The sequence below is a fragment of the Perognathus longimembris genome, chromosome 18 (assembly GCF_023159225.1).
Source record: "Perognathus longimembris pacificus isolate PPM17 chromosome 18, ASM2315922v1, whole genome shotgun sequence".
In the NCBI taxonomy this organism is placed as follows: domain Eukaryota; kingdom Metazoa; phylum Chordata; class Mammalia; order Rodentia; family Heteromyidae; genus Perognathus; species Perognathus longimembris.
This window is the reverse complement of record NC_063178.1, coordinates 20,289,944-20,313,538: the sequence shown is the minus strand read 5'-3', so window position 1 is coordinate 20,313,538 and position 23,595 is coordinate 20,289,944. Positions and strand designations below refer to the sequence as shown.

The following is a 23,595-nucleotide window of genomic DNA, read 5'->3' as shown; positions in this document are numbered from 1 at the left end:
CCATGGCTGTCAGCACTGTTGGCTAAAGGTTGCTGCTTGGTGTAGGCAGGGGATACCGGCACTTCGTGCTTCTCTGACACAGTGCGGAGTTGGCCAGAGGGGAAAAGGGATTCTTAGTTTATCCAAGTGAAGGAAGCGGCTGCACACCCTGTGTTTTCTATGGGTCCCTACTGACCTTTGCCCTACTTTGGACTCATCTTCTTTGAAGGTCTTTCACTCTGATAACAGCTTTCACCATTTCCCAGCTGTCTTCCATGTCAGACATCCTCCCAGCCCCAGAGCTTTCTCTTCTGCTATTTATGTCTCATAGTCTATTGCCATGCCTATTTTCTTATGCATATAGGCGATGATAAAATTAAGTGACTGTGTCTTCCATTGATTGAGCATCTGTTATCTGTCTGGGACTGTAGTAGACATCATGTAAGCTGTCCATTTGCTCGATTTTCCAGCAGATGGGACAGGGTGTACTATTGCTTATCCAGTAGATAAAGAAACGAGAGACTAGTGGCCACATCTGTAGGGACAGTGCTAGGAATCAGATCTGCCTGGCTTCTGAGCACACCTGTGGGAATGCTGATGTGTTCCTACTCCAAGAAGGAATGTCGTGAGCATGTTCCTTTTCAAGTGATGTATTTCGATAGTCACTGTCACACTCTCTTTTCTTGGGGTTTGTGGAGGTGGGTTGATGGTCTCATGGGGTGAAATCCTCCCTACCAAGGCAGTGACCCACGTTCTGTTCCTTACAAGGCAAAAGAGGATTTGGGCCCAACACTACTTCCTCTGCCTGGTCAACTAGCAAAGGAAAGAAGAATCCATGTGGTCATTGAAGTCTAGCGATCAATTTTTATTTTAAATCTGTCAAGGGTTCCTGGCAGTTATTAATTTGATTAAGATGCTTACAATATGGCAAAATAAAGAAGAGAGGTAATCTACCACATAAATTATGACTTGGACTCTCAGCTGCTGACTCAAGGGTTGTTCAAGATTCTTTGTAATGAAACACGGAGGGGACTTGTGTTCTCAGAAAGTATGAAAGCAGCAGAAGTAAATTAAATGAAAAAGTAATTGCAATTGCAGATATCGCTGGGGAGATGCTAATTATGAAATCTTTTTAATGTTCTTAGAGACCAGACGCCAAGGTTTGGTACTTTAATGAAATCAGGAAGCTGGCTGTCTGACACTGGTCTGGAAGCTGCCCTTTTCTCTTTTCTTTCTTTCTTTCTTTCTTTCTTTCTTTCTTTCTTTCTTTCTTTCTTTCTTTCTTTCTTTCTTTCTTTCTTTCTCTCTTTCCTTCCTTCTTTCTTTCTTTTTCTTTCTTTCCCTTCCTTCCTTCCTTCTTTCTTTCTTTCTTTCTTTCTTTCTTTCTTTCTTTCTTCCATTCTCTCTCCGTCCCCTCTCTCCCTCCCTCCCTCCTTCCCTCTCTCTTCTCTCTCTCTTTCTTTCTTTTAATTTTTTTTTTCTATTTCTGGTCCAAGACCTGAACTCAAACTCAGTGTCTTTTGCTCACTGGCTGATTCTCTACCACCTGAGCCACACCTCTGACCCCGTACCTATAGTTTAGAACACAAAACGTCTGATTTATTTTTTTAAGAGAGTAAAAAAGTGAATCATAACGAATTCAGATAAAACACCACCAGCACTGACTCATCTGTTTGAAATCTGTTAAAACAAAAAAACACTTTTATTAAAACATTTAATACCAGAATAACTTATAATAGTATGAGGAAGAATGAAGTCTTTTGTCCTTAGTTTTCATTGACATGCTCACATTTTGGCAAAATTGTCTTGTCACAATTCCAATGTCTTCATCATGCATCTCTAACTATGGAAAGACATATACCAAAAGAGCCTAGTACATCATTGCTCATACAGTCAGAACTTACAGACTTTGCTTTGAACTTACTGTTACTGCAAACTGCAATTTAAAAAAAAACAAAAGTAAAAAATATCTATACAAAATATTTTTATATCAAATCATCTTCATCACACTAAATAAACCCAATTCCCCAAATGCTATGTTACAGGAAAAAGTGTCTTACAGTTTAAATCAAGACTGTTGCTGTTTGTAGAGAAGACACAGCAGCCTTTGGTTTGAAAAGCATTTTGCAAAATAAAGAAAAATGTCACCATATGGCTGCACGGTTTGTTGGCTCTTGTTCATATTCATACACACAAAAAATGCTTTCCAGTTTTTTTAAAAAAAACCTACAAAATAGATTCCTACCCAGAAAAAAAAAAATCCCACAATATAGTCCAGTCCGTGTCTCGGTTGCATACACACACTGGTATATTTGGCGTCTCCACTGTTTATTTAGGTTTAAAAATCTTCCCAAGTTGATTAGAATATTATTGTTTGACTGAAAGAGATACTCTTCTTTCTTGATATTGATTATTCTCACTCAATGGTAGTTTAATTTAGAAACAAAATGTTCTTTCTTTGAATGCATGATTTCACTTAATTTTTACTTAAATATCCCACTTGGCAAAATTCAGAGATGGTTCAATGTTTTGTTTTCCATATGTTTCGAATTTTTAAAAAGAATCAATTTTATGCATGTAGATGGATTACCCTATAGAGATCCATTTCCTACATTGTCTTGTTCTCATTGCAATACAAATTGTCCATCAGCAATTGCAATTTGAAATGAACCAAATAAAAACCTTTCAGTCATTCCATATGAAAAAAAGTTTCCATCACAGAAAAACACTGAACTCTTAATGCAAACAGGATTATGCTTTCAAACCAAACTGTAGGTTTAGTTTTACACAGGAACATTTTCAGCCGTTTATACAGTAAACTTAAAAAAAAAAAAAAACACCAAAAACCTTCAGAGAAAGAAAATCCAAATTAGATCTAAAGAGCTTTCGTGCTGCCTTCAAGCCATGTTTTTCACTAGCTTTCTTTTTCTTTCCTGATCACAATACGCTCACTGCAATTTTAAAGTAGTTTTGAAGGAATCTTAAACATATATACTGCATGGATCACTGCACGTTTCATTTGGGGAGTCTGAAACATCAGGTAGACAGACAAAAATACATGCACAAAATTTCCACCCTGGCTCCCAACAGCACAACGAACAACTTTTAATCCTGTAGCCGTCCTTGTTAAAGAACACTTCCTATGGGCTGATCGAATTTCCGAGCTGTCGTGTGTGAATGACTGAATCTATTTCAATGGCTTCGAGCAATTCTCAGTTCAGTCCGGCAATGCTTAGTCCTGTCTGCTACGGTGCCCACTGACTAATAAACACAGGGCCCTGGCATTTTGAGGCACAGCTATTTTCACTGTGCCCACGTTAAAGCGTACGTCTTTTTTTCCCTCAGAAAGCAAGGCACTTACTGTAATGATAATGCAGACGTGTCTTTATGCATAGTTGGAGTAACATAAAATAAGTTAATATTTTTGCTTAAAATAAGTTCTTTTTTTTATAATTTATGTCTTTTTTAGAGAAGCAACTACATGATACATTTAGGGTAATTAAAAATAAGAGGTTTGGAAGGGAGGTGATTTCACTCCTGCTCCGGCTCTGAGGACGAGAACTTATGCAGAACACACTGGCATGGAACCACGTGGGTTGGACGCGTGTTTAAAATGGCTGCGTGAGTGGCACTTTGACCGTCTTTACTTCTGCTATGTGCGAGGACTTCTGGATGATGCAGCTCGTTGTTTGTCCCTGTAGTTTGTCTTTTCCTTGTGCAAGATTTGTTAAGGCCATGGCGGCGTTGATCTCTCTCCAGTACGTGTCATCTTTGCTCTGTCCCTTTCTGTGAGCTGCACTGGATTTAAGCAAAACAGACAGAACATGATCAAACTCACTACAGTTTGCACTCGACAAGACATCTTGGCAACGCATGAATGGCAAACAAAAAAAGGTTTTGCTCACCTGTCACCCTTACTGGATCCATTTTCCAGAGTGTCTGTGAAGAGAAGCAAATAATCAATTACTTCTCTCTCTCTCTCTCTCTCTCTCTCTCTCTCTCTCTCTCTCTCTCTCTCAATACTAGGTCATGAACCCAGAACTGCTTGTTCACCCGAAGTATGCCTCCAGCCCTATTTTCAGCAAAGAGCAAATAGCTTATTAAGCTTGTTTATGCATCTTGAATTAAGACTCAGAGAGAGAGAGAAAGAGAGAGAGAGAATAAGACAAAAGCAGCTGATAAATTAAAAAAAGTAGCTCTGGCTGGGCACTGGTGTCTTATGCCTATAATCCCAGCTACTCATGAGGCTGAGATTTGAAGACTGCAGTTCAAAGCCAGCCTAAGCACAAAAGTTCAGGACATTCTTACTCCAATGATCTATCCCAAAGCCAGAAGCAGAGCTGTGGCTTAAGTGATTGAATATTAGCCTTGAGTAAAAAAGCTCAGAGACAGAGCTGGGGCCCTGAGTCCAAGCCCTGGTACTAGTGCATGGACACGTGTGCACTGTCCCCCTCCCAACATAGCTTGAAGAGATACACAGCAGGTGAGCCTTTTCACAAGGAGTCAGTTTCTAGGGAGAAGATATCAACTGTGTCTGGGATCAGGTTGTTAACTTTGCCCTGCTGTTCTTTAGCTGTGTAACTTTGAACAGATTATAATATCTCACAAGCCATGGGACTTGCGTCCTTCGGATAGTATCTTCCATGCAGATTCTGAGGCTATCTACAGCTCACAATTCTGTGATTTGGTGAAGCAGGATTGACACGTGGGTCGTTGCTTCTGGTTAGTTAGCAGATGAGTAAGAGACCTAATGCGCACAGCAACTCGGAGTTCAGGAGCACCGCCATGAGCAAGTACCTACCAGTCCCGAATCTCCAAAAGTGTTTGAACCCTGCTGGGGCTGAAGGCAGGGAGGATGTTGGCTTGGTAACATTTGCTCTCTTAGTCAGAACAGGAACACATCCCAAGCTCACAGAGGAAGGAAGGAAGGAAGGAAGGAGGGAGGGAGGGAGGGAGGGAGGGAGGGAGGGAGGGAAGGAAGGAAGGAAGGAAGGAAGGAAGGGAAGGAAAGAAAGAAAGAGGGAAGGAGGGAGGGAGGGAAGGAAAGGAGGGAGGGAGGGAGGGAAGGAAGGAAGGAAGGAAAGAAGGAAGGAAGGAAGGAAGGAAGGAAGGGAAGGAAAGAAGGAAAGAGGGAGGGAAGGAGGGAAGGAAGGAAGGAAAGAGGGAGGGAGGGAGGGAAGGAAGGAAGGAAGGAAGGAAGGGAAGGAAAGAAGGAAAGAGGGAGGGAGGGAGGGAAGGAGGGAAGGAAGGAAGAAAGGAGGGAAGGAAGGAAGGAAAGAGGGAGGGAGGGAGGGAGGGAGGGAAGGAAGGAAGGAAGGAAGGAAGGAAGGAAGGAAGGAAGGAAGGAAGGAAGGAAGGAAGGAAGGAAGGTTGTCCACCACAGCAAACATCTGGGAGCTACAGAATGAGACATCACCGCGCACAGGAAGAACATGAAGAGTACAGAATCGAGAAGAACATGAAGAGTACAGAATCGACGCGCAACCCTTTTCCCACTCTTTGGCTTTCATAACACCATCTTGTCCTCAGCCTTCCCATTTTTCTTCTGCCAGCTCACTATTTATGATGCTTTTGCGTTTTCTCTGTAATGCCCAAGGCTCCTTAGGCAGGGCAGCTTCATTTCCTCTAAGTTTGAGCTCTAAGTCCATCTAGAACTGGGAGAGATTTGATGAGAGAATCAATATTTATTGATCTCTTGGACTATAGTGTAACTGTTCTATAATATAGTCTGGCTGTTAATGGGCTTCGGTCACTTGGGCTAGGGCCTGAAAATCTTGAACAGAGAATTCAAGGATGGTCAAAGAGATGATGAAAGCAGGAGCAGATTGACTGATGCAAAGCAAGAACAGATAAACACGTACTCCCCAGAGAGGGGCGTGGGCAAGACCTGGCCTGTAGGTGCCAAGGCCTCAGGTTTTCAGAGGGCTCTGTGGAGATGAGATGGCCGGTCCTGGAAAACTGGGTTAATGTGTCATTACCTCCCGGAGAAGGATGGTGTGTCATCAAGTCCTCCCACATGTTGGCAAGGGAGTTCATGGCCTTGGATGGTCAGACTCAGGTTTTTCTTTTTTGTGGACTGCAGGGGATTGGGATCAACAAGATCCTACTGAGTCATTCCTCTAACTCGGTGTGTCAGGATGTGATTAAAAAAAATTAACATCCAACTCATGTTCTTTCTCAGTCATGTTTCTGCCTGATTCTTTTTTCACCCTTAGAGCAGGATTTCTCAGTGCAGAGCTGGACGAGAGAAACGACATCTTCTTTAGCTGCCATTTCCTGCACTAGGAGCAGAATATTTTCCTGTCTCTGTGTCTTTCTCTTCTGTCTCTCTCTCTCTCTGTTTCTCTATGGGTGTCTCTGTCTCTTCTCTCCCTCTCATTTAGCCTGACACTTGAGCCGTCCAGTGTGAGCCTGCTCTTTCCCTTAACAGTGCACTTGCTCTCTGTCTCTATTAAACTCTCTGCCTCTTCAAAAAAAAATATAACAGAACAGAACAGAACAGAGCTCTACGGCCTTCTGGGCCAGGTAGCTAAGTCTCCATGCCCTCTGTAGGGGGGAAAAAACAACAAAAAACCCATCAAGACTACCTACTAATACATCCTGTCAGGTCAGGTTACAAAGGTTCACTCTGAGCACAATGCACTTAGTAAACAAATGACAAGGTTGTGGTGAAGAATAGCAAGGCAAGTTCCTCACTCAGTGTTCTTTCATTGATGACAGGTGGCTTTGACTAAGGTTTCAGGGATCCTGGGGAGGAGGGGGACACTGGCTCTGTGAACATTAGAATAGTCGTTGTCTGGAGACTTGCCAGCAGCTGAATCTTAGGATCTTATGAAGTTGGCTTACATGGTCCACTGTGCCTTTGTTGCTTTTGATAAGTTGGGGTTATAAAATTACCCAGGTACACAGGAGAAAGTAACGTTGAGTTTTAGTTTATACGATCTTGACCGTCTTGGTTGATAGACTATTTCCTGTGTGCCAGGCTCTATTCGAAGTGATTCGTGTGGTAACTGATTTAGGGTTAGTGACTTGGCCCACGAGAGCATGTTTCTGGAACCTATACTCTATTCCTCGCCTACTCCTAGAACTGATACATCTTTACTCAGCAATCACAGGGACAGGGGGCTACCAGCCCGGAGAACAAATCAAAGTGTTTGTCTAGGGGAAGGAAAGTAGCATTGTTGGACGAGAGAGAGAGAATTTCAGCCTCTTTCTAATTCTGCCCACAAATCGTAACAACCCTGCTGCCAAAGTGAAGCAATGGGGTTATGGAGACATTTATTCAAAAGAAAGATGGGACAAAAGCAGAAGTTCTCTGAAGCTCCGGGAACATTAGGCAAATAACAAGGCCTAGTTCAGTAAAGTCACGTAACCACGCTCTGTCTCACAAGCAAAGCTGGCTCGCCTATGCCAAGGTTAACTCTACAAGGTAGCCTGTGGCTGTCCCAAGTTGTAATGGAACACAACCTGGAAATGACACCCGTGCATGGAGCCAGTGGGGGAAGATGTCCTCCGCGGGCTCGGGGAGCACTTCTTGTTTGAGAGGAGGCAGGAACTTGTGAGATCTGAAGCCTCTTCCTGCTAGCACTCCCTGGGGCCAACACCTTGAACTTGTGCCACAAAGAAACACGTTTACTGCAGCCAACTGTGAAATTATAAAATTCTGCTTATTCTTGGGGGTATATGTGTCTTACTCTTTGGTGCCTAGGAAAATAACTTTGAAGTGTAAAAACCCAGGCTCTAATCCCCATGCTGGTATTCTAAATTAGTTTCACAAAATCTTTACAAGGTCCCAGGCAGTCTTCAGAAGACTGAATTTTCAGTTTTACTTGAAAGTAGCTGGGCACACCTGGTGTCATAAGGTATGGGCTGGGTTCTGAAGACAGAGAGAAAGTCTTCATACAAATTATCCAAGAATAGAAGCATCTTGGATCTCTATTCATAGTCAGTGCTAAAACCACATCACAAGGGTCAATTTCAATGTTTTCAATCAATCAAGAAAGGCTAACGATCACCACTCTGGAGTTTCTCTGTGTCCAAGGCAGTTGGAGCTCAAAAGTAAATTAGAAAGTATTACTATGGCCAAGTGCTACAGGCTTACGCGTGTAATCCTAGCAACTCAGGAGGCAGTTCAGAATGAGTCCGGGCATGATAGTCTGTGAGATTCTTATCACCAGGAAAGCAGCTAAAAGCCAGAAGTCAAAGTATGACCCAAGTGGTAGAGCGGGCCATGCATGTACATAAGTGCACACACACACACACACACACACACACGGTATTACTAGAAGAGCCCAGTGTCTCTGTTACTATTACTGGTGGGCTGCCTGGTATCTCTAAGGATATCCTGCAGGGTAGAGTTCTAGTTCCCAGATGAACTGGCAAAAGGAAAGTAGCAAATAGATATGCAAGACATGGTCTAGGGGACATATTTTTAAATTCATTATGCTGACATATATTCTGGGAGGCATCCCAGGTATTTTAAACAGCTGATATCATGTGGGGGCAATTCAGAATATTTACAATCCACTGGTTATATTAAATACTGGTCCTAAATGTTGTACTATTCTTTTCTCATGCTCTTTTTTTTTAATTTTTTATTTATTTATTTTTTGCCAGTCGTGGGGCTTGGACTCAGGGCTTGAGCACTGTCCCTGGCTTCTTTGTGCTCAAGGCTAGCACTCTGCCACTTAACCCACAGCGCCACTTCTGGCCATTTTCTGTATATGTGGTGCTGGGGAATTGAACCCAGGGCTTCATGTATGGGAGGCAAGCACTCTTGCCACTAGGCCATATCCCTAGCCCCTCTTTTTTTATTTTTGAAGTAAAAAATGGTTCTTTTTCTAATTCAGCTATCTTGTGTCTTTGCAGCCTTAGAGTGTCTTTGCACTACGTAGAGTAGTGAGGCTATTGTCCTTGTCACTTGGGTCCCCGGGCCCAGGCCACTTCTGCCACTGAAAATGGGGTGGTCTTACTAGCTCCCTCCGGGAGTGGTGCAAGGGCTCCAGAAACAGGAGAGAGAAAGAGGGATGTCGCTGAAACCCAGCCAACTTCTGGGAGTCTGCGCTAGTTCTGGTTTGTAGACTGTCAGGTTGAAGTTCCTTAGCACACAGTGACTTAGGGTCTGACTGCCACACGCTTGCTTAGTTGGGTCTCTTGCTCTGCAAGGAGCTCGGCGCAGTCTCCCCAAAGTCTCAGCTGAAATGTCTTTTTGGCTCCTGAAGTCCCCCAAAACCAGCTATGCTGTCAATTACCATAAAAGCAACTGGTTGGCAGGAGTAACTGGTCAAACCAGCCAAAAGAGTGTGTCTTAAGACGAGAGAGAGAGAGAGAGAGAGAGAGTTAGGAAAATTTTGGATGCTGTAAAACCCCAAACCATGCTGAAACTTAGAAAATGGGGCTAGCTTCAGTTTGGGCATGTTTCCTTATAAAAGTTGAGAAACAATTATAAAAAAAAAAAGTTTGGGGGGAGGCAATTCAAGATGTATTAGACAATAATTTTGTGAGCCAAAGTTCCTCCAACGTTGATTAAAAATAATGCCATTTAAAATCTAGCACATGAATTCTAGTAGCTATTCCTGAAGTAACATTTGTAGTGCTGAAACAAAAAGAGACAAAAACCATATGGCTGAACCTTTTTTTTGTCTAAGATTTTATTTAATTTTAATTTTTCAAATTTAGTAAGCAAACTTTAAAGTTGGGAATGTTTTTTTAAGCATTCTATAAACTAGCACTCAGCGCACTGAAACGTAAATAACATGAAAACTAGCCTATGAGTATTTTTTCCACTAAAAACTCTGAAAAAAACCATATAATACATATTTCCTTAAATTAAAATGGAGGCAGAAGATGGACAACAGGAAGCTTTGGGGGAGAGGGAGGTAGAGGAATGGGAAATCACCAGGGACGTGGGTCTACCTGGAGGAAAGGATAGATAACTGGCATCCGCCATGGGGGAAAGGCCCCACCCATTTCTCATCCTTGAGTATGAAAGAAGGGGTTCTCAGCACCCACTGGGCCGGGCAGGCTGCTCTCGTGGAGACGCTGGGCATGCGAGCCTATGGGCAGGAAGGAGCAAACAGTGGGCTATCATTGGGTACGTGGCAGGCCAGACACGGGGGCTTCTCATTTGCTTCTCCTCTGCTGTCTATGGAGGTTGACCTGCACTGATCATTTTGTATGGCCTTCCAATGATGTTATACATATGCAATGGTCCTAGACAGACAAACGGTTCCCCACCCTTTATCAAGCCAGAGATCCCTGCTCTACACGTCTGCACACGTGGCTCAGATGAGGGCTGAGACTGAGACTGAAGGTGTGGACAGCTGGAGTTGACTGTATTTCCGGATCCAAGGTAACACAGATCCCTGGGACACCAGATCAGCTTCTGGAATTATCCAATTATCCATCTACTTGGGACAAATGATGAAAGGATCCAGCCTCCTGGGAATAGGGTAGATATCAAACATTCACGGAAGATTACAGAATAGCTACAGCTCTAATTGTTCCTCACTGTATCGCGTGGTCCCTGGACTCCCTGCCCCCTGGGTCTCTACTTCTGCTCAGCAGAAGAGCTGGCTGGGTTTACCCACATGCCACAGACTGGTTTTGATGCCACTACAATGGAGGAACTTGAGAAGCTTTCTAAATAGTCAGAATTATAACATGTAACCTACCCTCATCTTTATGGATGACTCTAAGTTGTTGTTTTTTTCTCTCTTTTTTTTTTTTTTTTTTGGTTGGTCCTATTGCCATAGACTAGCTAAATTATTCATCCTGGGGAAGAAGGAATAAGTAGCTTCCAAAATCATTTCAGAGTTTGTAGAAAAATCTTTTCCAAAAGTGAAGCCAGTGTTTCCTCTAGCAATGGTTGTCACCATCTGGCCCAGGCTGTTTTTCCTTCCCGCCGTCTCTCTCATGTGGGCTGGCCCTCACCGTGGCTAATGACACCCAGATGTGGATCCGGTGCAATCCCACCTTCATCTGCCTTTCTGTCAGTGCACTGGCCCCTCCAGCTCAGGCCAGAAACCTGCACTTAGAAGCCACACCTCTCTATGTTGGGCCAATGGGGAAGAGCTTCCTGCTGCAGAATGTACTATGTTGCCATCAGCACGGAGGACACGGGAGTTCCAGTGCCTGTGGAAGGGCTGTTTGGTTCCCTGTTCATCACAGATCTAGAACCCTGAGACAGGTTCCTCCTCATGGAGGGTGTGGGGAGCTTGTGGCTCCTTCTTATTTCTCTGTCGTCTCTGTGCTGGGAGAACGCATAGCCCCTTTGGCCCCATCCACGTGGGCTGCTGCTCTGAAAGCACAGGAAGTGGGATTTGTAACGTGAAAGACACTTCTTAGGATAACAGAATAGCACCCGGTGATAATGTTTTGATTCACTTTCAGTCTTGTGCACTAGTTGCTTTAGATAGTCTGGAGGCTCCATTATTCTTCAGAGTCCCTTCTTTCAATGTAGTCCCCCTGTGAGCTCAAAGGCTCCACAGACCCCCCTCCCTGCCAAGCTGCATAGAGGAAGGTGTTGGTGGATGGTGACCAGACAGTGGTCTGAGGTGTGAGGAGTTCTCTTTTCTATTCTTCGCTCTTCATATTAACCGTAAGGGAGGCTTCCAGTGAGTCACAGAGGCAGTAAGTGAAGCGGGCACAGCTGGATTCTCAAGCCAGACAGCATTAGCCAGACCTCTGCTCTCTACTACCGAGGGGAAGGCTGGCCAGCTGCTACGTACGCATACCCCCCCCCCCCCCACCATTATAGAGCCTGAGCTCATGGCCTGGGCCTTAGCTTTTTCACTCAAGATGGGCACTTTGCTGCTTGAGCCACACCTGCACTGTTAATGTTTTACTGGTTAGAGGCAAGAGTCTTGAGGATTTTTATGCCCAAGCTGTCTTTGAACAGTGATCCTAAGATCTCAGCCTCCTGAGTAGCTAGGGTTAGAGGTGTGAGCCCCTAGTGCCTGGCTGTCTCTCTGCTTTTTCTTTACCACCTACCACAAGAAGGCAACTGAGGTATAAGGTAGTGAGGAGGATCCCATGGTTTAATATTTGCGAATTTTGTTAGGAGAGAGTTACAGTCTTTAAAACTATATAAGTCCTTGCCTTAAAAAAATTAACCCCCTACTGCTTCATTTTTCTATATCTACTGCATGTGGATGAACCAAGTCACCAGGAAAATTAGTATTGTTGAGAGAGTTAACATGAAAACAATTATGTAAGGACAAAATACTTAGCTCTGGGCAAAGCCCATCAACTCGGATTAATGGATTAAGTGTGTAGACTCCGTCATCTTCAAATAAAATAGCTTTCTTAATACTGTTCTGTGCCAACGTCCCACGATAAGCCAAGACAAAGAACACTGGGAGCCACATTAAAGAGTAGCTGCTACCCTCGTGTCGGGTGGATTCTGTTGCTTTGTTTTCTCAAGGGGAATATTTGAGATCTTTACCCAAAATGCTTCATCCATGAAAGCTAAGCTTCCAGCCAAAGTCTTAGAAAATGACTTCCTACTTTATGCATGAATAACTTCTGTGTGTCTGTGTGTTGTACAGAGGAGTAATTGTCCCATTTCACGTGCGTGTTGGGCATCGGCTGTGAAAGCCAGATGCACTTACTCTGATTGTAGCTAAACGGTAATTATGTCCCAACATACTAATATTGATCTCCATCGTGCACACTCAGTCACCCAAAGGCCCTGTCTCCCAAGATGAACTTTATGGTGGGACACTTCTCAAAGGGCTGAGCTGTGTAATAAACACACAGCTGAATGGTGTTAGGCTACAAAGCACTACTATGGCTTTCTTCAAAAAACAACAAAGCTCTTTAAATGGAAAAATGTGCACGAATTATAATCTACAGTTGGGCTGGAAAGTCAGGCTCATTGTGTAATTTTGAACTCTTCAATATCTCTGAAAACCCATCAAAAATCTTATTCTCCCCAGATATATGAACCGCAGAGTGTCTTTGATTTGGCATATGTTGCTGTTACGTTATAGGCTCCTCAAATTCTTCCCATTACCGGCTCCAGAAATGATATTCCAGCCTAGGAGATCTTGGTGTTAAACCTGTCTGACTGCATTAACAACAGAAATGTCGCAGTATATTAAAAAAAGAATGTTCACAAACATCTGGACTATTTCAGAAGACTAGCCATTGACAGTTGCTGTACTCACAATTCAACTGCTGTGTTTATTACAAAAGAAAAAAGATATTTTAGATATAAGATGAACACTGTCATTGATCTTTCTGCTATGTTTCAAATATGTTCTAATGTTCTTCATAGATTTGAACCTCAAAATTGCACTTAGTATGTCAGTAGTCTCTGTTCTCACCTTTCTTTTGCATTTTTAAAAGAAATAATTAAAAATTTTGTGTGCTGGAACTGGGGCTTGAATTCAGGGCAAGGGCACAGACTGTCCTTTAGCTTTTGTGTTCAAGGCTAGCTCTCTACCACTTAAGCTACAGATCCCCTTCTGTGTTTTTGGTGGTAAACTGGAAATTAAGAGTCTCATGGACTTTAAAAAAAAATTAGAGCCGCTCCTTGTACCCAATGGTAGATTTCCTTACTTAGAGAACTAGCTCTGGCATAAGGAAGCCATGTCAGCATACCCGAGAACGGCTGCTGCTGCTGAATGAAGTGACATCCTCCTATTCATTTACAAAACACACAGCCATAGCTAGGCACTGAGGGCTCATGCCTGTAATCCCAGACACTCAGGAGGCTGAGATTGGAGGATCATGGTTTGAAGCAACACTGAGCAGGAAAATCCGTGAGAATCATCTCCAATTAACCATCAAAAGGCCAGAAGTGGAGCTGTGGCTCAAGTAGGAGAGAGCTAGCCTTGAGTACAAAAGCACATGGAAGCTACCTAGGCAGAGTTCAAGCCCCAGGACTGGCACCTAAACAAAAAACAAACCCATGTAGTCACTACATGAAATTCCTTGATATGTGCCATTTTATGTGCTATGTGTTAAAATAAATTTAAACTCAAATACATTTATGAAGTCACGTGCTGGCGGCTTACACCTGTAATATTAGCAGTTCAGGAGGCTGAGATCTAAAGATCACTGTTGGAAGCCAGCCTGAACAGAACAGTCCATGAGGCTTTTATCTCCAAAAAACTATCAAAAAGTCAGAAGTGGAGCTGTAGCTCACAGGGTAGAGCACTGGCCTTGAGTGAAAAGAACGAAGGGACAGTGCCCAGCCCCTGCGTTCAAGCCCTAATATTAGCACAAAAAACAGAAATAAAGTACATTTATAAAATCCTCGATACATAATTATGATCCCATGGCACCCCATAAATATGTACAACTGTGAAGTGTTTATGCGTATGTTTCAAAATAAGTTTACATAAAATATGCATTTATTAAATTCCACTGGCATACAGAACCTACTTCATTATTATATCTGAGTATATGGTAAAAGAGATTTTTAAAGAAAGAAGTAGGGAGCAAGTTGCTTAAACCTAACAAGGTGATCTTTCTGGCCTATGGTTAATAAAAATATTGCATCGAGCACAAATCACTTGCAATAAATAATTTACTCAAGGCACTGGATTTGAAGTAGAACCCACAAGTAAAGAATAAATGGGCTCAATATGTGACTACAAGGTGGGGTAACAGGAACCCCAGCCTTTTCCCCAGGACTGCTGTGTGAAGGAGAGTCCCCGGAACAGGACCCAACCCAGAGGGAGCCTATGGCCTCCCCATTCCTGAAGTGAAGAAACCATGCTGTAGTGAGGTGGTGCTAGCTCAAGTTCCACGGGGGCCAAGGTATGACACGGTTCTCCTCTTGTCCCTTAAGGCTTCGGCCTATTTCCATGGGAGGCGGCTGAGAAGAATCGAGAACTCATGGGGGAACTTCAGAGGGGAGGCCTCTGGATGGCCTGAGACGGATTACAGGCTTCAGAGCCTGTCCTGGAACGGGGTCCTCAGGGGTACAATGCTTTGTGGGGGAAAACTGTTAGGCGTGGGTGGCTTTTTATTTTAAAAAAGCAGGGACTCCTAGATCTTTTCTCCACTGTTGCAATGCAAGGCACTGTTTCTTTGTTGCTCTAAAAAGTTGTGAAGAAATGGAAACATGCTTTTTCCCCCTTTGTTTTGTTGTTCCTTCTTCTGGGGGTGGGGTAGGTAGGAAAAGGTGGGCACAGGAATAGAAGGAGAAAGGGTGAGGAAATGCAGGCATTGTATATACACTGTGTAACAATGGCCTATGTAACTTGTGGGTAGGGGTGGGAGGGGGAGGGGGGAGGGGAGGGGGAGGGGGGAGGGGAGGGGGTCTAGAGAAGGAAGGGGTCAAGGGTGACATTGTTTAAACAAAAGTAAATGCACTCATTACTTGACTTATGAAATGGGAGTCCCTTCATACAATTCCTTAAAAATAACATAATAAAAAGAAAAAAAATACTCTTGGATTCCTAGTATTCCAACAGGGTTGACTTAGTTTTAACTAACACAATATATACCAAGTTCTTGCTTCTGCCTCATTAGGCATAGTGGAGATAGCAATTTTTTTCCCCCCAGTATCCAGGTTTGAACTCAGGGACTTGTATTTGATAGGGTAGCACTCTACCAATGGCACCATGCCTCCAGCCCAGCTTTTCAGCAGTTATTTTGGAGCTGGAGTTTCACAAACTTTTCTGCCCTGGCTGACTTCAAGCCTCTAGATCTCAACTGCCTGAATAATTAAGATTACAGGTGTGAGCAAGCGGAGCCTGGCGAGGGTTTAACGTTTTTTAATAAGAGCCTATTGTTCAGCGATGGGGAACTCTGGCTTCCAAATATTTCTTGTTAGTGGGATACAGTGGCTCACACCTTTAATTCCAGCTACTTGAGAGGCAGAGACTAGGAAGATTGCAGTTCAAGGCCAGCACGGGAAAATAGTTCACTAGACCCTATCTCGACCAAGAAAAATGTGGATGTGCTACCTCATGCTTATCATACTAGCCAGGCATGAAATGGAAATAGGAAGACCCTAATTCAGGCTGGCCCAAGCAAAAATGTGAGGTTATTCAAGAAATAACTAAGGTAACAAAAGGGCTGGAGGCACAGCTCAAGTAGCAGAACACTTTTGAAGCCAGTGTCCAACTCCACAAACTACCACACATAGCTACCAGAATACTAAAAATGATCACTAGGAGGAAAACATTCCACTTTCCTTTCATTACCTTTGCCCAATTATTACAATGTTGAATGTGCTAGGATATCGGACTCAGGAAGTGTCATTAGTAACACAAACTTCAGAATAAAATAATCAAGAGAACACTTGGAAATGAGCATCTCTCATTCTTCTCCTTGGCACAGCAGTGGTAATAATACACTGTTATAAGATCTGTGTTTTCTGTTTGGAAATTAAAACATGTTGGCTGAGCTTTACATTGCTGTGGTGGTAGCGCCTTCTGTTTTTTTTTTTTTTTTTAATCTTTCCTTTGGGAAAATAAGGCGACAAATAATAATCCACAAGGGGTCATCAAAAACAAATTATTCAACCTAAAATAGAATTTCTTTCTTGGGAAGGATAATAAGCTTTTATAAACAAAAAGTAAGCTTAAGTTTTTGGTAAAAATATTTTATTCATGGCTGCCTCCAAAAGAACAGAGCATGGTTTCATTGTACACCGACTTAATGATAACATTTTACACAGAGAATTATTTATAATTCGGTATTTCTGCCTCAGAAGTCGGAGCTGTTTGGTTTCTTAAGAGGACTAGGGATAAAGAAACAGAGTTTCTAGGAAAAGGACCAGGCAATCATCAAGGCCAAAAGACACTGGGATGAGGCACGGGGTTCGGATACCGGATGGGATTGCCTAGCTGGGCTGTTGAGTGGATTGTAATGGCACCTGTGCCACACCGACGATGGCAGCGACGGTTGGCCTGGGGCCCACCACAGAAGCGTTGGGAGGCGGGGACGAGAGGAGCGCTCTGCATTCGCCTGTGCAGACGAATCCCTGAGTCTCAGGAGTAGGTTCGCTAATGCTAGTGTGGGTTCTGACTAGAAACCAAACCAAGCCATGAGCTCAGCTCCATCTTCCCAACTCCCCGGTGCCCTCTTGCCCTTCGGGCATCTGGCACGGGCTCAGGTAGCCTCGACCCCCTCTGCAGGCGCGGGTACTTTGATAATGGACTTTCCCACCTCTAGAACCACGAGAAGGAAATGGCTTCTCTCTATGAATTACCCAGTCTGTGATATTCTAGTTTATCAATGCAAAACATGACAGCAGAAGGACCAAATTGTTCGCAGTGACCCTCTCAAAGCCACCTTACGGTTCCAAGGACAGAGGCTGAAATCTACGGATGACTCGGGTCAGGCTGTCAGCTGATACAGGGGCCTAAGCTCAGTCCGTGCTGGGATCTAGTGTCCTACCCAAACCTACCCATGGCCAGGCCAGTCTAAAGCAAGAAACCTCCACACTGCAGCCTTAGGAAGTCTAATACTCAGGGGGACAATTTTGTTATCATTTCAAGACATTTAAAGCATAGTACTTTAAACATGAATCAAATGATAAAGACAGGGAGAGCACAAAAGCAAGCATGCTTAAGATCTTGGATAAACAGCAAAATCACCACCAAAGCACAAGGGTTTCCAGTAAATAAGAGTAAATAGAATATTCAGATCTGTTCTTAGGAAGCCATTTCCTGGAAATTTAGATAGAAAAGAATGGCAAGCTCAAGCAATCTAAATACATTTGAATTCCAAGAAGATGCCATATTGTTTTAGATACCACATTTTATTGTAAGTAAATAAGACACAGAAAATTAAAAAAGAAACACATTTGATTTACTGAGAGAAAAGAAAAAGGCACCTAGTACTTTTTCCTAGACTAAAATTAAATCTTATGCTACTTTTTGTCTTTTCTATGTTTTTATCATATATATTTTCATGACTTTTAAGAGAAATGTATGCTTTTAACAATAACTGGAACTGCAATCTGAACAAAGTTAAAATAAATGATAAATGTGTGTATGAGAGAGAGAGAGAGAGAGAGAGAGAGAGAGGAGTTATTCAAAAAAGAAAAGGGGCTGGGGATATAGCCTAGTGGCAAGAGTGCCTGCCTCGATACACGAGGCCCTAGGTTCGATTCCCCAGCACCACATATACAGAAAACGGCCAGAAGCGGCGCTGTGGCTCAAGTGGCAGAGTGCTAGCCTTGAGCGGGAAGAAGCCAGGGACAGTGCTCAGGCCCTGAGTCCAAGGCCCAGGACTGGCCAAAAAAAAAAAAAAAATTTTTTTAAAAAAAAAAAAAGAAAGAAAAGTGGGCTGGGGATATGGCCTAGTGGTAGACTGCTTGCCTCATATACATGAAGCCCTGGGTTCGATTCCTCAGCACCACATATATAGAAAAAAGCCGGAAGTGGGACTGTGGTTCAAGTGGCAGAGTGCTAGCCTTGAGCAAAAAGAAGCCAGGGACAGTGCTCAGACCCTGAGTCCAAGCCCCAGGACTGGCAGGAAGGAAAGAAGGAAGGAAGGAAGGAAGGAAGGAAGGAAGGAAGGAAGGAAGGAAGGAAGGAAGGAAGGAAGGAAGGAAGGGCTGCATTTCCAGAACAAACCAGATTCATCTTTTCCCACATCCTGGGTCTGGTGATGGTACATATTCTGCACCTATTCAGAAGTAGTTTAAACATTATACCTCCTGAGCTGGGTGCCAGTGGCTCACGCCTGTAATCCTAGTTACTCGGGAGGCTGAGATCTGAGAATCAAGCTTCTAGCCAGTGGGGATAGAAAAGTCCATTAGACTCTTATCTCCAATTAGCCATCAAAATAGATGCAAGTGGAGCTGTGTCTCCAGTGGGAGAATGGGAGCCCTCATTGAGAAAGTTAAGGGACTGTGCCCAGGCCCTGGGTTCAAGCCCCCATACTGGCCCCAAAAATTAGTAAATTGAAAATTAAAAAATTAAATTTCTCAATCCCAAATTCTCCCTAGATAGGCAGAACGAGACAGTGGCTGGGCAATGAGGAATAGATCACAGCTACTGTTTTGAATCAAAGTTACACAGAAAGAGCCTGGCTCTCATATACTGCCGTAAGCAGACTTGCATATTTTTGTCATAGAAGTGCAAATACATTGTGTGTGCGCGTGTGTAAACAGCCAGGAAAATGACCCATTCCTTGCGAGATTACTAAGCTCTTACAGGCAGACAGCCATCTTCCTCCCTTCCAGAATACTGATTCGAGGGGTGCCCCCACTCAGAGGGTGGGAGCAAGAGGGGCTTGTGTGGGGCAGCACGGGGTGCAGGAAAGGTCTCTCCAGAAACCCCAGTGCTGGGAACCCTCGCACTGGCCACAATCATCTATTATTTCAGATGTGCATCCAGACTGCCCCAGGCTGCCGTGTCCAGCGGGAGAGGGCCAGCCTTTCTGATGATGCGGACGGTTTCGGCGCGGGGCTGACAGCATCTGCAGAAGGGGAAATGCTCCCTCCCAGGCCACCCACAGGGAAGCAGACAGCGGACCCCAGAAAGCCCCCAAGAAAGCCTCACGGGAACCTCGGTCCTGGGGCCCAGCGCTACTTTTGATTGCAATGCCCTCAGCATGAAACAAGGAGACACCTTGGTTGGTTTTCAGCTTACTTCAGGTTTATAGTATAAAGTCTCTCTTGGAGATAGTTTACTAAGCAATTTAATAAATACTGTGCCCTTACTTGGATAGGAAGATACACCCCCCCCAAAAAAAAATGAGAGTAAAGGAAGAAGTAGTGGGAGTTAAGTAGGATGGGTGTTGAAGGCATCTCCCCTGTGTGTTCCGTAGTCCTAATTACCCACAGTCTACTTTAGTCTGAAAAATACAAAACGGAAAGTTCCAGAAAGAAAGAGTTTATGAGTTTTGCGTTGCTGTTGAGTCCTGTGATGGAATCTCCCTCCCGCTCCGCGGCCATGCAGTACTGTTTCCCAGCGTGTCCGCGGTGCTCAGTTGTCAGTCCGCTACATAGCTCAGTACTTGTGTCCAGTTGCCCTTGCTTGACCTCGCCATGGCCATTCCAACATGCCAAAGAGCAAGCAACCCCCAAGTGCTCCCTGGAGGGCTGAAAGGAAGCACTTTGGAAAGGTGGTAGTGTTACTTTTATTGTAGCATAGTCACTGGGTGTACCATCCGGAATATACCACATCTTGTCTGCGCTTGGAAGCTACGTAGGGTCAGACCTGGCTCTTACTTGGATGGGAGGCTTTTATTTTAGCATATTCTGTAATGACATCGTTTGATTCTTGGTTAATTGCTACACTACACTTTCATCACAGGTATATATACACACAGTGAAAACCATGCTCTATGTCGGCCTATGGCTGCAAGCATCTCCTACAAAGACTTGGAACACATTCTTCATGAATAAGGAGGAGATTATTGTACTTCAGAACTGAGAATCTGAGTCTGTTATGATAAAACTGAAGATGTTTTTGGGTGGAAATTCCACACCAACATTTGCAGTCATTTGGGCACAGAAAAAGAGAATGTCAATTAGTTACTCAAATTCCTAACGCTGCTTTCAGATCTCTCCGATCGGATTCCAGCTTTTTTGTGGTTTATCTTTCATTGGACACATCCACTTATGCTACTCTGTAAATTTCAGAGGGTGAGATTACTTAACTATATGTGACCCTCCCAACAGAAAATTTGGTCCCCCCAACACTAGAAAGAGAACTGATTTGGGGCCTTAAGAGTCTGCGCTCTGGATAACAACTCTATTACTTATGTAAATGTGGCTGGGGTAAGTCATTCAGTCTCTCTGAGTGTCATCTTTTAAATATGTGAAATAGACAGAAGCATGGCAAACAATGACATCAGTTGCAAAACTTAGAAATGATTGTTGAAGGACACCACGGCACAGTAATATCAAATAGTAGCAATAAGGATCCCACAATTGCACAGATTTGTTTCTGTAGAGGCAGCAAACTTTTGATGTCCACTGAAGGCTTACCTTGAAATGGAACAGATAGCAAGGAAGACAACAATTCAAAATAGAACTTTGTATTTGAATTGCCTAAGCCATGTTATGTCTATGATACGCTAGTGTGGAAAATTCTCAAAAGGGCAAAACTGCATAATTGTGGAAGCTTTGGTTTTGCAACAGCTTGGAGAAGGTCACTTAAGTTGGTTAGTAGTCATAATATGGAACACATCAGGACGGAACCTAGAGCAACAGAGAGAACCAGCCTACTAAAGCAATCCAGGCTCATGTCAGTGGCTAATCGGCTCCCATGGGCTTGATGGGTTGGTGCAGCTAGCAATCATCATACTAGCATCTTGAGCATGTTATTTAATCATACCGTTATATTAGAGCAGTTTACTCTTTTCGTCTTTCTTCTTTTCTTTTCTTTCTTTTCTGGTCCTCAGGATTGAACCCTTGTGCATGTTAGTCAAGATCTCTACTACTGAGCTGCACCCCGTAGTGACTATTTCTCTTTAACTTTCTTGGAGAAAGTATTAAATGTAAAAATCCTTACTTAAGATAGAGTATAATCTGGGCTCAGTGATGCATACCTGTAATCTGAGCACTCAAGAGGCTAAGGTAGCAAGATCATAAGTTCAAGACCAGCCTGGCTTATATAGTAAGATGTTGTCTCAACAAGACAACAAAAAAAATCTTCACAAGCAAAACAAAACAGAAGAGTATCTCAGCTGAACTTGGAGAAACACTTTTAGAAAGTTCCTAATTTCTAAATCTGCTTTTCTAGGATTTCTTATGGAAATCTAAAAAATGACATGCCTGCCTTTCACGGGAGATGCTAGTTAACTACTTAAACACACTGACAAGACTTTAAATTGTATCACTACTTGGGGCAAGAACATATACATTATTTTGAGTACACTCAATATTTTACCAACAGGCTGACAACCCCAAGTTTCCTTTGTTGAAAGGGAGAAATACTTGACTTTTTTTTTGATATTTTTTTTCTTTAGTCATCGTTAAATGCCTGACACTTTGGAAGAGAATGTATAACCTTACAATGAATTTGAACTTACCCAAGTAGAAGTTAAATGACTGCTTTCTGAGTGTCACAGGGAATCTCTACTTGGTGCTATGTTGCCTCTCTTGTTTTTGGTATAACTAGAGCATATGGTACCTTAATTGAGGAAGCAACTTGAAAGTTGTAAAGACGCAATCTATTTCATTTCTTTCCTTTATTTATTTTGGCGCAGGTGTTGGAGCTTGAACTCAGGGCTCCAACTCTTGCCTGGCTTTTTATGCTCAAAGATGGCGTACTACCAATTGAGCCACCGCTGTACTTCTGGATTTCTGGACATGAGTCTCATGGACTTTTCTGCCTAAGCTGGCTTCTAACTATAATCTTCAGATCTCAGTTTCCCAAGTCACCAGGATTACAAGTGTGAGCTACTGCATTTCTTGGGCACATCTGCATTATTTTCATAACAGTCTTTGTTTTATAATGTGGAAAAAATGGAACTCAGACAGCTGGCTAACAGGCCTAAGGCCAAGTTGTCAGGAAAGAACAGGAGCCTGACAGGAGCTATTACCATCCAAGTACTAAGATACAGAAGAACGGAAAAGCACATGCCTGAGATCCAGACTGATGAGCAAAGTCACTGAGGTGAAGAAGCTAGCAGAGAGTGGCTCAAGGGCGGAGCTCTAGCTACAATGACACCACTGGGGAATCTCTCCTTGGTGCAGTGGAAGTTCATGGTGGATGTTCAGGACCTTCTAGCAATAGCCAGACACTGGGGACCCGGGGCTTTGTGTACAAGATAAAGAATGGGAACTTGAAAGGTACAGGGAGACACGAAGGGACATTTACGGATCAGACTCTGAGGTCAGGAAGACACCTCTTACCCTAGCATGAGGTCTGATGGAGAAGATAGGGAGGGGCCCATCACATAGAATGTTGCAATGGCATTCTCTAGGCCAGAGAGGAAAGAAAGAAGGGTATATTTCCTATTGGAGGAAGCAACCTAAAATGTCTGATGTTAAAAGTACTAGGTGTCTTGATCTTCAAGCATGGATACTGATGTGTCATTCAAGGCAGCTCTTACTATAAAAGACAAAGCTCTTAGTATAAAAGTAATGTTTGTAGAGATTAATATTTCCTGCTCAAATCCTTCTTACAATGTATAAATCCAGTTACATGTAAGAAGCGATATGTCTAGACACCAGTGGCTCACGCTGTTAATCCTAGCTACTTAGGAGGCTGCGATCTGAAGACCCCTGTTCAGAGCCAGCCCAGGCAGACAAATCCATGACACTCTTATCTCTAATTAATCACCAAAAAGTCAGAAGTGGAGCTATGAAATAGCACCCAGGCCCTGAGTTATATGAATAAACAAATACCTAGTTTTTATATGAATCTAACTGCAGAATAATATCATATCTTATATAGAGCTAAATATTGTCCCTCTGGCCAACTAGTATTAATCAAAATGTGATGGTAAAGCAGAAAGAATGTGTAAAATGTCAACTTGTTTTTTTGTCTGTTGTGGGGATTGAACTTAGGGCCCGAGTACAGTCTACTTTTTGAGTTGCACTCTACTTTTTGAGCCACGGGGCCACTTCAAGTTTTTGAGTGGTGAATGGGGACTTTTCTGTCTGGGCTGGCTTTGAACTGTGATCCTCAGATCTCAGCCTCCCGAGTAGCTAGGATGACAGGCGTGAGCCACCAGCACCTACTAACA

General features: G+C 43.3%; 1 protein-coding gene across 1 annotated transcript in view; it reads right to left on the bottom strand.

Moving 5' to 3' along the window:
• Positions 1–3,587: 3,587 nt before the first annotated feature.
• The window catches only part of Mkx (mohawk homeobox), a 61,257-nt gene continuing 41,249 nt past the window's right edge, over positions 3,588–23,595 (bottom strand). The window contains exons 5-6 of the mRNA XM_048367819.1: positions 3,885–3,918; positions 3,588–3,777 (exon numbers count right to left, since the gene is read on the bottom strand). Coding sequence (XP_048223776.1) covers positions 3,588–3,777; positions 3,885–3,918 — 224 coding nt within the window. The remainder of the gene's footprint in view (positions 3,778–3,884; positions 3,919–23,595) is intronic.